The sequence below is a fragment of the Engystomops pustulosus genome, chromosome 1, assembly GCF_040894005.1.
Source record: "Engystomops pustulosus chromosome 1, aEngPut4.maternal, whole genome shotgun sequence".
NCBI classification, from domain to species: Eukaryota; Metazoa; Chordata; class Amphibia; order Anura; family Leptodactylidae; genus Engystomops; species Engystomops pustulosus.
In genome coordinates this window covers 133,963,494-133,979,194 of record NC_092411.1, presented here as the reverse complement: position 1 = coordinate 133,979,194, position 15,701 = coordinate 133,963,494, and the positions used below count along the sequence as shown (strand labels likewise).

At 38.6% G+C, this 15,701-nt stretch overlaps 1 protein-coding gene across 1 annotated transcript in view; it reads left to right on the top strand.

The window, feature by feature from the left end:
* The window catches only part of CNTLN (centlein), a 216,933-nt gene that overhangs the window by 173,647 nt on the left and 27,585 nt on the right, over positions 1 to 15,701 (top strand). The window contains exons 20-21 of the mRNA XM_072154092.1: positions 9,619 to 9,822; positions 14,382 to 14,479. Coding sequence (XP_072010193.1) covers positions 9,619 to 9,822; positions 14,382 to 14,479 — 302 coding nt within the window. The remainder of the gene's footprint in view (positions 1 to 9,618; positions 9,823 to 14,381; positions 14,480 to 15,701) is intronic.

Below are 15,701 nucleotides of genomic sequence, written 5' to 3'. Positions count from 1 at the left end.
GGCTTCTTTGCTGCCCTCCTTAACACCAGGCCTTGCTCCAAGAGTCTCCGCCTCACAATGCGTGCAGATGCACTCACACCTGCCTGCTGCCATTCCTGAGCAATCTCTGCACTGCTGGTAGCCCGATCCTGGAGCTGACACACTTTTAAGAGACGGTCCTGGCGCTTGCTGGTCCTTCTTAGGTGACATGGAGCCTTTTTGGCAACAATGGAACCTCTCTCCTTGAATTCCTTGATAATGCGATAGATTGTTAACTGAGGTGCAATCTTTCTAGCTGCGATACTCTTCTCTGTTAGGCCAGTTTTGTGCAGTGCAATGATGACTGCACATGTTTCTTTAGAGATAACCATGGTTAACAGAAGAGAAACAATGATGCCAAGCAACAGCCTCCTTTTAATGTGTCCAGTGGTGTGATTCTTACTTAATCATGACTGACTGATCTCCAGCCCTGTCCTCATCAACACCCACACCTGTGTTAATGGATAAATAACTGAAACAATGTTAGCTGCTCTTTTTAAGGCAGGCCTGCAATGAAGTTGAAATGTGTTTTGGGGGAAAAAAGTTCATTTTCTAGGCAAATATTGACTTTGCAATTAATTAGCCATTACTATACAAATGTGTTTATTAATATATTACACACTGTCAGGCACCAGGGGTAGTGGACCCACTGGATCACCGTGGATGATGACGCAAGTAAACACCTGGGAGTGGAGTCTAACTGGCATCCGAGCGGGTTGGACTTGCTTTGGGTTGGTACAACCTGGTTACTCCACAGAAGTGACTCTGTTCACGGTGGATGCCAAGGTGTAATACAAAGTCGTGAGGCAAGATCGTGGTCGTGGACAGGCAGGAGGTCAAGATAGGCAGCACAGGATCAGAGTTGAAAACGGAACAGGGGTCACAATAGGAAATCACAGAATAAACACATGGCATAGGTAACAAGCTTTCTCAATGGCTATGGGGCACAAAGAACCAGCGGGGAGTGTAGGGAGAGGCTTGCTTATGAAGGATTCTGCGAATAGCCTGCGCCAATCAATGTGTGTTTCTAGGTGCCACAGAGGAGATTTTATAGCCCTCTGAAGTCACATAGGTCGTTGGCCACCCTATGAGGACATATGAGATACGTCCTTGGCGGGGAAAGGGTTGCACCTCTTTCTTGATATGTGAAGTGAAGCCTCCTGTCTCTTACCTCATCAGCCAAAGATTACTGTCCACAAAATGGCCACAGATGGAGGGTCATGTGATCTCTAACTGACGATTGTTTGTGGAAAATTGGAGATCACATGACCCTTCATCTGCTGCCATTTTATGGACAGGAATGTCTGGCTGATGAGGTAAAAGACAGAGCGCTTCTCTTCACATATCAAGAAAGCAGTGCAGAGCTTTTAATAGATTTGTGTTGGTAAATTACCTAATATCCTTCCCCCTCACACATTACAGAAAAAAATGAGGTTAAGTGGGCAACTCCTTTAACTTCTTAATGACCTGGCCTTTTTAAAGAGCTGTGTGACTGCTTGTGTCTGTGTAACAAATTTCACTTTATAGTGATAGTATTTAATATTCCATGCCATACTGGGAAGCAGAAAAAAAAATCCAAATGCAGTGAAAATGATTAAAAAACGGATTTTACATCTTTCACTATGCGCCCCAAATTACTACTTTATACTTTATTTTAACAAATTTACTATTACGGCGTGCGTCGTTGTGGGGTTAAGTCTGGAGACTGTGTTGCCTTTTCCATTCTTTTAAACTTACCAGATTATACTCTTTAGTCCATTACTTACCATACTCCACGTGTGTGAAGGATTTACTGGACCGAACCTGTAAGTACTGAAGTAAACTGATATTCCAAGTTCACTTCAGAAGGTTTACATTTGATCCCATAAGCAAAACATGCCTAATGTTGTTCTGACAAAATCTTGAATTACAATATTTTTGGAATCCTTATCTTGATGAACCTCTGTCCAACGAGGTGTACAAAAAGGGCTTCTGAAAACTAGCAAAAGAGCCCCAACTCCACCACTATTCTTTTTTTGTGTTTGTATAGCCTGTTAACTGCAATTGTTTATTGTGTTTCTAAGTGAAATGAACCACCATTTTACTTAGTAGAGCAGATTTATCAAAAGTGTTAAGTTTAAAAAGTGTTAAAGTTAAGATAGTGCTTAAACATTACAATTCCCTTATCTAAAATTGCTGTTAAAAAATATTGGTACAAAGTCTTTAGGCAGTTTTCATATGAAAAACTTTCGTTCCTTCTGTCCCCCCCCCCTCCCCCAATACAATCACAGGGTGCAGAAGGGTTGCCATGTCAACCAGAGGTCTGAAAGAGACCCATGTGAGTGCCATGTACGGAGGCCTATCAGGTCCAATACTGTGTCTGAAAGAAAAACTTTCAATTATTAAATTAAAGTATTGCAATATATTGTATAAGGGATCAAAGTATCCCTACTGTAAGTCCCCTAGTAGGACAGTAAAAAAAAGTTTATAATAAAGTTTGTAAATATAAATTAAAAAAATTGGAAAAATCTTGCTTTTTCCCATAAGTACCTATATTAAGGGTTAAAAAAATAGAATAAATTACAAAACAACAGGTCAGTAGCAACCTTGGCTAAACAGATATTATGTTTTTATACCCCTACTTTGAATGGCATAAAAAATTTAAACTATTTCAGAATTGTAAATTTAATGCTTGCTACCTACCAAAAACTTGTAATAAACCGTGATCAAAAAGTGCTTCAAAATACTATCAGTGTAGCCGTTATCTTATGCCACGATAATGAAACCCTAATAATGCACTTTTTATTGAGGAATAATTTAGCATTTTTTTAATACTGTTTGTTGAAATGTGTAGCTTTTTTAACTGAATAGCCTTTTTTTTTCTCTGCTCCATCACAGTAAAGAGTTAATACATTTTTGTCATTATGCAATTTTTTTCTAAGAATTAATCTATGGGAAAACAACTTTTACCAAAATAAATGAGCCCTGATATGCTTATGTCAGATGAAAAATACAAAAAAGTTATGTCTGTTATAAGTTATATCAGGTATCAATCTTGCAAACTGTCAACTCTCAAAAACTTGGCATTCTAAATGCTGCCACTAGGGAGTACATTTGCCTCACAGATAACCATCCCTCATGGAGTTCTGAAAACTAAAAAGGATATGGATAGACTAAAAAGGATATGGCTTTTGAAGGGTGGGGAGTAAAACAATTAAGGGGTTTAACATTTTAAAGTTTTTTGCTGTACAGGCAGTCCCCGGGTTACATACAAGACAGGGTCTGTAGGTTTGTTCTTAAGTTGAATTTGTATGTAAGTCGGAACTGTATATTTTATCATTGTAATCCCAGAAAGATCTTTTTTGGTCTCTGGGACAATTGGATTTTAAAAATGTTGGGTTGTCATAAGAATTCATATTAACACTAAAGCTTCATTACAGACACCTGTGATAACTGTTACAGCTGTTTATTGTAGCCTAGGACTAAAGTACAATAAATTACCAATATCCAGAGGTCCGTTTGTAACTAGGGGTCGTATGTAAGTCGAGTGTTCTTAAGTAGGGGACCGCCTGTACTACAATTGTGTTAATGTAAAATATAACTTGAAAATTTGAGGTGTTCTAAAAAGATCTGTAGATTGGAGATGGGAAGTGCTAAAAATGGAATGGACAGGAGGATTTTGTCCAAAGAAATGTTTCCTTCAGGTTACAACTTGAAAACTGTTGTATAGCTATTTTCAGTACTAAATTGCAATATTTTGTTGCAGGGTTAAATACTTTTAGGTTATGTCTTATATTTGGTCTTCAGATGAATGATTTAAGCGCCTAAAGGCATTTTTATCATTTGAACATATTTGTAAAAGCCTTTTGTTAACAGCATTTCCTATTTAAGGTGACCCCGTAATAGTGCTGCCCATTTAAATTGCCCTGTCTATCCGGAGCAAAATATCACAGAGGCGCTCTTCTATACTAGACAACCGCATTTAAATGGTAAAATATATATATTTGATAGGCGATTAGCAGTAATTAGGAAGAATCACATCAATAAGTTGTCAACGTCAGATTGTTTAAGATAAATGTTCAATGCCAGTAGTTAAAGATTTTTTCCTGGTTTGACACTTAAGTATGACATGAAATGCTAATTTAACATTTTATTTCTCCTTATTATTCATGCTCTGTATTATTATGTCATTCATATGCTTTACTGACAGAGTGCAAACGGGTGTTAAAATAGTGCTGTTAAGTAAAAAGAGAATTAATATACCAATGTCCAATTAGTCAAAGGGTTCTTAATGGTCTCCGCAGAGTGCTCAACTTTAACAAGTAGTTATCTCCTTAGTTGGAACTTTTTATATTCCCATCATATGCTTCATATTTGGTGGAAGTGACTGCTCGATAAGAATACCATAGTTTATCGGTGCAGATTTCAAGTTTGCAATGGATACTGCCGTTCCAGTCTATAACAATGACAAACTTTTGCTGATGAGGGAAATGCATATACTACTACACCTTCAGGTCTACTTACACAGGTTTACTTGAACATACTTAAATGATGTTGAAACAGGAGACCCACAATACCTCATGTAATTTATAATCACTATTATGTGAATTTAGCTAAGCCACAGATAAGCATGGACTATGTTTACTGTCCTAGGGCTCTAAAGCTCTGTTTACCTTATTTTTTATTTGTTGGCAATTGCCTGTTAGTCTTGCAATAGGCCCCGGACACACCAGACATAATTTACAAATGATAGCATCAGTCAACCTGTCATCAGGAATGTCATTTCTAGCTGGTGACAGGTTCCAATAGCTGATGCTATCCTGATTTTAAAAAGGCCATTGTTCTGTATTCTGAATAATTTCAGTACTTTATATTACCTGGTTCCCTGCCAGCAGCTTTTGGTGAGTCCCATGGGGGGGTTGGTTGGGGGGGGTTTCCCTGCATTCTTCTCTCATCCACACTCATCCAGCTCTCTCCGGCCCTCCTCTTACTGTCATGGGCCTTGAGAAGAATGCAGGGACACTGAGAGACAGGCACACAGGCTAGTGTAGCTGCCAAGCCTTCAACCACTGCTGGGAATAACTACATGCTTCTGGCAGGTTATGTGAAACAAAGTTTTATAAACTACTGAAATGGGTCAGAATGCTGACAAAGGAATTTTTTTAATTTAGCATATCAGGTTATTGGAACCTGTCACCAGCTAAAAATGATGATTCATGACAATGTAACCAAATGATAGGTTTCTCATTATATTTGGAAATTTCTTTGGTTCTGATAAAACATGCTGAAGAGTCTTTCGGCCAGTTACCCTCCAGCTTCTGCCTGCCAGGACCAGCATTGATTGATAGTTCTCATTATATAGGAAGATATTCATATATAAGGGATTCCCTGCCAGTTTTTCCAGTGTTTTTCCTGTGTTGTTCAGGGTTTCTTTTATTATAACTCTATATGCCACTTAGAGTTCTGAAAGTTATGGTAATTTTCCTAGGTGCTAAGGCTACGTCACCCGAGCATTTCAGGGAACCTTGTATTTTAATTTATGCACTCCCCTAGGGGGAGTACATAGAATGTGTGGTAGGCGGGTAGTTGCCCTTACCTGCTCCTTGTCCTATCTCAACAATACAAAAGAGTACTGTCATGTCCACATCAGTTCTTTAAAAAAATATTGCAGAAATAATGAGAAATTACAGTGCCTGGTGTTGAGGCTTCTATTCAAGTTTGACATCTGAGACAACCGGTAGTCGATATTGGTCAACTTTAACCAGTTTCTTGTGGATAGAGGTATCAGTGGGACATTTAGAAAATCACCTAAAATGCCCTTTGTAGGGAATGGAGAGTGTTGCTGGTGAAAGGTTTTCTTTAAAACAACTTTTATTTCTACTTCAATAACATGGTCATTTTCTTCTCATTGTGGTGAAGTGTTCTGCAGAAGTATATGGTGGCATATCCCTTCCAGCAGTCAGTGTAGCCATATCAATTGAGCCTGTATTTACAGTAATTAGCTGTTTGTAGCCATTTTCATTACATTTCTAATAAAAGTAGTCTCTAAATGTGTGCAAATGAAGCCGAAGCACTTTGGCTGCTAGATACATTGGTAAGTCCTACTCAGTGGAGATAAACAACCAGCATCTGTTATTGTATCCCCTTCCAGCTTGGCTTTTACCTTTTAAGCACATCAATCCCCAGTCAAGGTTATATAGAGTGAGGTTCACTGGCCATGATGTGTACACAGGAAATGAAACAGAAAACACAACCGAAGATCATCCAACAAAATATTACCCACAACAGCTGCTCCATTTTATTCCTCCTCTGTAAGACCTACAGACTACAGTTTTACTTTAAAGCAATATTTATTTATACTAGACACCAAAGTGTAAGATTCACTTGTGTAACAACATGAATATGGTATATAAAGAACTTGATATATATCTGATTGTTCTCAAATAAAGGCTAAATTCACAGTTTTTATTAGTTTTTTTTCTGGCTCTTAACACAAATTTGAATGAGTTTATGGTGCATTGTTATACAAACTGTTGCATTTGCATATAGTCTTAGATTCATTTTATAAAACTACTGTGCAACATTGTAGGGAAGCAGGTCAAAGTCGGCAATAGAACAAACTCAAGATAATTCTGAAGCTCCCATCCAGAAAAAAAAATGATTTTATGTTTGTATTTCTATTCATCTTGTCATCTTGGATCATTTATTAAGCAACAAATGAAAATCAGAAATCAAGAATATAACTACTCTAATACTACCCCCTATGTACAAGAGTATAACTAATATAATACTGCCCCCTATGTACAAGAATATACAGTGCCTACAAGTAGTATTTCACCCCCTGCAGATTTAGCAGGTTTGATAAGAAGCAAATAAGTTAGAGCCTTCAAACTTCAAACAAGAGCAGGATTTATTAACAGATGCATAAATCTTACAAACCAAAAAGTTATGCTGCTCAGTTAAATTTTAATAAATTTTAAACATAAAAGTGTGGGTCAATTATTATTCAACCCCTAGGTTTAATATTTTGTGGAATAACCCTTGTTTGCAATTACAGCTAATAATCGTCTTTTATAAGACCTGATCAGGCCGGCACAGGTCTCTGGAGTTATCTTGGCCCACTCCTCCATGCAGATCTTCTCCAAGTTATCTAGGTTCTTTGGGTGTCTCATGTGGACTTTAATCTTGAGCTCCTTCCAGAAGTTTTCAATTGGGTTAAGGTCAGGAGACTGACTAGGCCACTGCAACACCTTGATTTTTTCCCTCTTGAACCAGGCCTTGGTTTTCTTGGCTGTGTGCGTTGGGTCATTGTCTTGTTGGAAGATGAAATGACGATGCATCTGAAGATCCTTGATGGAGGAGCGGAGGTTCTTGGCCAAAATCTCCAAGTAGGCCGTGCTATCCATCTTCCCATGGATGCGGACCAGATGGCCAGGCCCCTTGGCTGAGAAGCAGCCCCACAGCATGATGCTGCCACCACCATGCTTGACTGTAGGGATGGTATTCTTGGGGTCATATGCAGCGACATGCAGTCTCCAAACGTAACGTGTGTGGTTGGCACCAAAGATCTCGATCTTGGTCTCATCAGACCAGAGAACCTTGAACCAGTCTGTCTCAGAGTCCTCCAAGTGATCATGAGCAAACTGTAAACGAGCCTTAACATGACGCTTGTAACATGACGCTTAACATGACGAAAGTAAAGGTACCTTACGTGCTCGTCTGGAACGGAGACCATTGCGGTGGAGTACGTTACTTATGGTATTGACTGAAACCAATGTCCCCACTGCCATGAGATCTTCCCGGAGCTCCTCCCTTGTTGTCCTTGGGTTAGCCTTGACTCTTCTGACAAGCCTGGCCTCAGCACGGGAGGAAACTTATAAAATGCTGTCCAGGCCATGGAAGGCTAACAGTAGTTCCATAAGCCTTCCACTTCCGGATGATGCTCCCAACAGTGGAAACAGGTAGGCCCAACTCCTTGGAAAGGGTTTTGTACCCCCTGGCCAGCCTTGTGACCCTCCACGATCTTGTCTCTAATGGCCTTGGAATGATCCTTTCCCATGTTGACCATGTATGAGTGCTGTTCACAAGTTTGGGGAGGGTCTTAAATAGTCAGAAAAGGCTGGAAAAACAGATAATTAATCCAAACATGTGAAGCTCATTGTTCTTTGTGCCTGAACTACTTCTTAATTCTTTAGGGGAGCCAAACAGAATTCTGATGTTTTGAGGGGTTGAATAATAATTGACCCACACTTTTATGTTTAAAATTTATTAAAATTTAACTGAGCAACATAACTTTTTGGTTTCTAAGTTTTCTGCATCTGTTAATAAATCCTGCTCTTGTTTGAAGTTTGAAGGCTCTAACTTATTTGCTTCTTATCAAACCTGCTAAATCTGCAGGGGGTTGAATACTACTTGTAGGCACTGTAACTAATATAATACTGCCCCCTATGTACAAGACTATAACTGCTACAATACTGTGCCCAATGTACAAAGAATATAACTACTATAATACTGCCCCCTATGTACAAGACTATAACTACTACAATGTGTCCAATGTACAAGAATATAACTACTAGAATACTGTCCCCTACGTACAAGAATATAACTACTATAATGCTGCCCCCTATGTACAAGAATATAACTACTATAATACTGCTCCCCTACGTACAAGAATATAACTACTAGAATACTGCCCCCTATGTACAAGAGTATAACTACTATACTACTTTCCCCTATGTACAAGAATATAACTACTATAATACTGCCCCTATGTACAAAAATAGAACTACTAGAATACTGCCCCCTGTGTACAAGAATATAACTACTATAATGCTGCCCCCTATGTACAAGAATATAACTATAATACTGCCCCCTATGTACAAGACTATAACTACTACAATACTGCGCCCAATGTACAAGAATAGAACTACTAGAATACTGCCCCCTATGTACAAAAATAGAACTACTAGAATACTGTCCCCTACGTACAAGAATATAACTACTAGAATACTGCCCCCTATGTACAAGAATATAACTACTATACTACTTCCCTCTATGTACAAGAATATAACTACCACCATACTGCATCCTATGTAAAACAATATAATTACTATAATACTGCCACCCCAGGTCTTATCTTCCTCTTCATCTCACTCAGGTAGCCCCCATGTCTTCTAACCCCTCCTCACAAAGAACTCCCCCCAGGTATTGGCCCCCTCCTTAAACAGAATCCCATCCCTTGGACTTGTCTACCCTCTCTTTTTTACCCCCAACCCACCTTCCCTCTCTCCACAACACAAAATTCCCTCCCAGATCTGCCCCAGGATCCCCACAGGTGCTATAGTGACCTGGGCAGCGAGACCTTGAATGATGTCATTCAAGGTCCCGCAGCAACTAGTGTGTACATAATGTATGCTTGTTTTATCACATTTCTGTCCTGATTCGCGCCAAAAATGCAATAAATCGTGGCTCCGATGGCTTAAGGCGACCCCTGTGTTTTGGTCATTTAACCCCTGCCGGCGTCTACAGTGTATTAATTGGTTAACTTAATTATGAAATCTATTGATTTTGTAAACTGCAATGAAATCTCAAAATCCTTTTTTTTTCTCTTTGACTTCATAGAAGTTATCTTCAGATTTATCTGATGGTCAGCGAGAAAAGGAAAATCTGGTACGAACAGTAGAGCAGACGACTGAACAGCTGGTCCAAGCCAAAAGATCACTAGAAATGGTGAGCCCCGTATCCTCAGATCAACTTGTAGTGACTCCATTAACACCATCTAAAAGCACAGATATGGAAATGAAGCAACTCCAGTCCAGACTAAAGGTAAAAACATGTGATATTAGAGAGTGTGATACAGCTCCGTCTCTTATTGGAAATTACTTCTGTGTTTCTGCATCCCGGTCGTTGCTGATATCTCCATTTGTAATGGTCCCAGACTCCTCGCATTGCTATTCATATGACGACTACTATTTTCACTACTCTGCTCACCAAGATCTTCTGGAGGAGTAATTGTATTTGCACATATAGATCAGGAGAGAAAGTCAAGAAGGCTACCTTCCCAAAGACTGAATGAACTCCTACCTTTTAAGAAGCAGTTCATGATCAGAGGGCCCGAGACCATAGTAGCAAGTAGGGATATTAGGCCCAGGAGGGAGGATTCTCTGGTTTTAGTACTCATGTAGCCCTGGCTACCATGTGATCTATGATCTTGAGTCATGGCAGTTTCTTAAAGAGCTCCTTACTGACACTGCTAACCAGGAGTTAAGGCTTTGCAGGACATCTGAGAACAATGGGAAAGAAAGCGGATGTGAAGGGAGAAATTGGACAGCAGCTCATACATGTGTTGGGGTCATTAGTAAGGTTGAAGTTTTGATCTAGTATTTTCTTCTTCTTTTCTTTCTGCTAAAGCTTTCAGGTTTCTTATTCTTTCATGTCTAGTTTTGATCTTGAGTTGGCTCATTGATTGTTCCAACACACATGATCCCTGTTACTTTTGTCCCTTTTAAACATCTGTTCTCGTTCTTATTAAAGCATCCCCAGTCTTTTACTTCGGTCTATGAATAGTGCCAGAATGCCCCAACAGTATAGTAAGTGTACATGTCAGTCTGCTGCAGATCATTTATTCATGTAATTATCATAGATGCTTTAAAAGCCATGGTCAAATGGCAACCAGGTTGTCGCTGCTGTGCCACAATGTTTTATCTCCGCTTCATTTTTATAAAATGAATATGCCTGAGAGCCCCGGATAAATGAAATATTTGAACTTTACGAATTATTTTTTTTTCACTTTCTCCTTTTCTGTAATCTTTAAAAAGAATGATTTAAAGGAAAATGACATAGAACTAGGGACAGTCTCTATTTCATCTTCCTTATTTTTTTGTTTTCTAATATAGCACTCATTTAGACAACATTGCCTATTGTGGCATTCATAGTCAATATCCAGCATATTAGCCTTACATTATACAGCGTTACATATATTTATGATGAAAATAATGCTATTTTCCTTTACTGGATTCAACACCAACCGTTTTTATATTTTGATAGATCTGCACTTTTGTGGTGCAGAGATACTTATCTTATACAGTTATACAGATCTTATACAGTTCTAGGGAAAAGGGCAGATACTTTAACCCTAGAGGAGTCTGACTGCTCATTCTATATACTGCAATAGTACTTTATTGCAGTATAATGGAGTATTTGCTATAGATCTGTTAGTGTGCCACTGGCAAAGCAATGACCGATAACTCCGGGTTGTCATGGCAACGGATTGTCACTCCCCGATAATGTTATGGGAAGTGCCAATCTGGTGCCATCCATTATCTTATATTTCATGACTTTCCTTTTAAAAACAACTTCAGCTATTCTAATAAGCCAAAGGTAACTGGATTGTGTTACAAAATCCCTCCATGCTGAAGCTTCATGGGCTGTTACACTGTGCGGTAGCTCTTCCCCATGCCTGAGATTACAGCAGGTAGAGAGATGAGGTGAGGGTGTATAGTGTCACAGCTAGTGAAGCTACAACACATAGGGACCCTGTTTTATCATGCTTGTTTTTGATGATTGATTTCCTTTAATATACATCAGAACAATATTTAAAAAAAATAAATACATTTTTGTCACAGGGCTTTTTTATTTTAAGGAAGGGGTTTGTAGTCTCCCATAGATATTATCTGTAGTTACAGAAAAAGCATGGAAGTGCATTTTGGAAGTCATAGAAACTAACTTCACTCTAGCTCTATGGGTATTAAAGGGAACCTGTCACCAGGAGACCCATTTTTAGCAGTCCCCCAGTCCCCACACAGCATAGTACATACACTGCCAAAGTGTTTTTGTATTAAAATTTGGTTTTACAGAAAAAAGATATGTTATATTGTACCTTTCATTAGCATCTGCTGTGTGACAAGGCAGTTGCCCAATAGAAGGGGCTGGAAAGGAGCAGTTCCCCCCATCCTTGAGGAACAGCTATTCCATGTGACCTTTTCAAATATATGAAAACACCCATCTCTTGGCTTAGCGACGCCCCCTGCTCCTCTACAGCCAATCCCGAGTGTGGGGAGTTATTCATATATTTGAAAAGGTCACATGTTTCCCAAGGGTGGGGGGACTGCTCCTTTCCAGACCCTCCTATTGGGCAGCTGCCTATTGGGCAACTGCCTAAAGGTACAATATAACATATCTTTTTTTCTGTAAAACCAATTTTTTATACACAAACACTTTGGCAGTGTATGTACTATGCTCTGTGGGGACTGGGGGAGTGCTAAAAATGGGTCTCCTGGTGACAGGTTCCCTTTAAAGGGAACCTGTCAGCAGAACTTATAAACCACTAACAGTAAGCCGTCAAGCATCTGAACACATTCTAGGTCAACTCTCTTTAGTGGCTCAGCGGGCTGGCATTATTTAGCAAATTGACTTTGAAGTGAGATTTGTTGTATAAAGTCAAGGTGGAGGAGAGTTTGGCACTGGGGTCAAGCATCACTAACCAGCTCTCCAGAAGTCTTGTGAATGATACATCTCACTTCAAAGTTGATTTTCTGGATGATGCCACAACACTGGGCCATGAAAGAAACATGATCTGGAAGGTATTAATCTGCTTCACAAAATACTGGTAGTGGTTTATTGGGTCAATATCTGCTGACAAGTTCCCTTTGACCATTACCAATGGTGATTGATGCCTCAATGTCCAGGTCAATTTTTGACATTCTGCGCTTCTTTAAATATCTCTGGAAAAGCTTTACATATTTTAACAATTTTTACTTTGTTTTTCTCATGACATGTGAAACTTTAACTTTGATAAGATAGTTGTATTAATTACATTTTTTATATAAAATTTGCCAACAATTGACTACAAGTGGGAAAAAAATAAGCTTTTTCCAATTAAAGTTTTTTGGAATAAGTCGTAACTTTTACCAAGATATGTTATAAATATGTATGGCATTATTACATCAACCTTCCCCTTTCTACAGATGCAGAGGGTGCATGTACTTCTGCAAAGTGAAAGTGTTTCCTGTAGCTTCTTTTACATTCTGCCTTCAGCTGACAGGTTATAGGGGCACACTTCAAACTGCTATATCTCCTGAACCCTAGCAACCTAGTTGACACCAGAATTGTGTTTCTACGTGCCAGGGTTCAGGAGATACAGCCGCTTGAAGTTGCCCACTTCAACATCTTTTCTGCATCGGGACCTATGTAAGCTGTACAGCAGTCATGAAGGGGTTAATGAAGCAGTCTGAATTTTCATTATGAATTTACTAATGCTCATCATGTAGTTTAAAAAAAACATAACAGTTGTGCTGTGATGCAGTCAGTACATGCACGCCAAGAGTAGCTTAGTCAAGTGATAGCTCTTTGAACATGATAATGCCAAACAAATGCAAAAGTAGTAAAATATACAAGATGTGAAAGAAGAAACATAACATTTTATAGTTTGACTATAAAGTATATAACAGGTACAAAGCCTATTGACTTATGGATAAAAAGGTACAGTTTGTGGGAAACTATTATAACTTATAAAGGAAATGATAGATGCCCATACTAGGCTGCTCCTATATATAAAGGCTAGATTGTAGAAATTCTTATAATGGTTTCTTTACTTTTTGTTAAAAATTGAAAACTCTGACAAAAATCATATATTAAAGTTAAATCTATTTTTATCTCTTCCACAAAGAGTTAATAAAATGTAACGAATAGGATTCAAATTTGACAAAACGTTACAACTACAAATATAAATATTGGGGGACATTTATTAGGGCTTGTAAGTCAGTTTTCTGGCATATAAAGCCTAAACCCTGAAACTTCAGTGACTGAAAGTTTACAGGCTGGGGGGCAATTCTACACCCATTAGGGCCTTGCTTAGAATTGTACGACTACCCAGTGGCCCGGCTGATTACATTAGTAGGCTGGAACCTCCTGATGTATCTGTTAGGGACTTCAACATATGTCGTCTAGTGGATTACAGACAGTCATGATGGAATGGGGGGAGGGGGTGTCTGGAAATAATGTTAAATAAAATAACTCCTTTTATGCTGAAATTCATGTTGCAGATTATTGAGCATAGACATTACTGCATATCTATATAGAAGTTTTGCATATAATGGATCCTTTTTGTAGGTAAATGTCCATGTGCACTCTTAATGATGAATAATAACATAGTGCATGGGGTTCTGTTTCTTCCTCAGCCAACTTTACTGGGAACTCAAGGCAAAAAAAAAAAATAGTGTTATTGTTTGTAACGTTATACCTATTTTTCCATGTATTTTTACCTCTTTTTATTAAGTGATTGTATATTTAAACCCTCTAGCACTGGGAGGCACCTACTATTTGGTAAAGACCTACCGGATAGATTAAACCAAGCTCACAAGTGTTATTTTTTATTTCCCCCTCAGAATATGACTGTTGAAATGGCAAAACAGTCTACAATAATTAAAGCCATGAAAAATGAAGTACAGGAAAAGGAAGAACAAATTCGGGAACTACAGGAAAGGTACAATATAATGTATTTATTTTCACATAACGGTACGCTGTGATCCATAGAGTTTGTCGCCACCTTGTGGCAGTAGCTGCCCATAATTCTCAAGCGTTCTCACAGATTTTAACGCTTACGGAATTTTGGGTCAGGGGAGGTAGAGAGTTTGAAGTGTTAATTCTCTACATTTGTTTTTCGTTTCTGTGTTTTAAGTTTAATATCGCAGATGGATTTTCTGCTTTCACAAGAAAGCTGGGAAGTGCAGCTGAAGGTCACAAATTGTGTGAACTCCATAAATGATTTGATGGAGTAACCAAAGTTAGATTGAGACCCCAGAGTGGACTTAATCACCCCGATGTAAATTCACATCAGCGCCGAGAGCAGCGGAATCTCTCAGATACAGTAATTCTTTGCCTGGGGGCTGAGAGACGTGTCAAGGTTTAGCTGCTTAAACTGGATTAAGATCCAAAGCTTATATATATAACAAGTGCAAAAGGACAGTTTTGTTTGTTTAGATTTGGATTGATTTGGGTCTTTCAAAAGAGCGGAATTGAGAAGTACAGTAATAGTTTACAAATTATTGCTTCATCCTTTTTTTTTCTTTCCTTTTGAGTTATGGGACTTTGATGTAAATTGGTCTTGCCGTGTCTTTATTCTATAGAAAATGGGTTTTTTTGCTTGCCATTGCCCTAATTAGATATTACTAATTACATTTTTATCCGGTGCATGGTTATGGCAAATTAATCCTGGATGAGGTCACTGGGAGAATGTCCACAGATTTCAAGTTGAAAAGATCATCTCTCTTGTAGTTTTAAGTTCTTCGGCTACTATCGTTTCACTTCTGCTTGATGAAAAAGCCTTTTACTTGCACTAGTAAGCTTAGAAATATCTCCTATTGTTCCATACAACCTCCTGTTAGGACTTTATGAATAAAGGCAACCAGTTTCTTTGTACATCAATGTCACGCCTGCCTCACTTACCAGAGAAGGAAAACTGTATTCAAACGGTTTGAGGTATAGTACGTGGGAGCGCAAAAACTTAATGACTCTGTAGACCTATAATGGCTAAATATGTGCTTATAATGATTCATTACCAACATGGAAGGACCTCTGCAGTCTCCAAAGGTTATGGATAAAGGTGTCTGTAAATAAAGCAAAACAGCTTGCAGAAGTAAGTTAGAAGGGTATAGTAGAACTACTAACTGAAGACAAGCATGATACTGTACATTTCTAAACCTGAA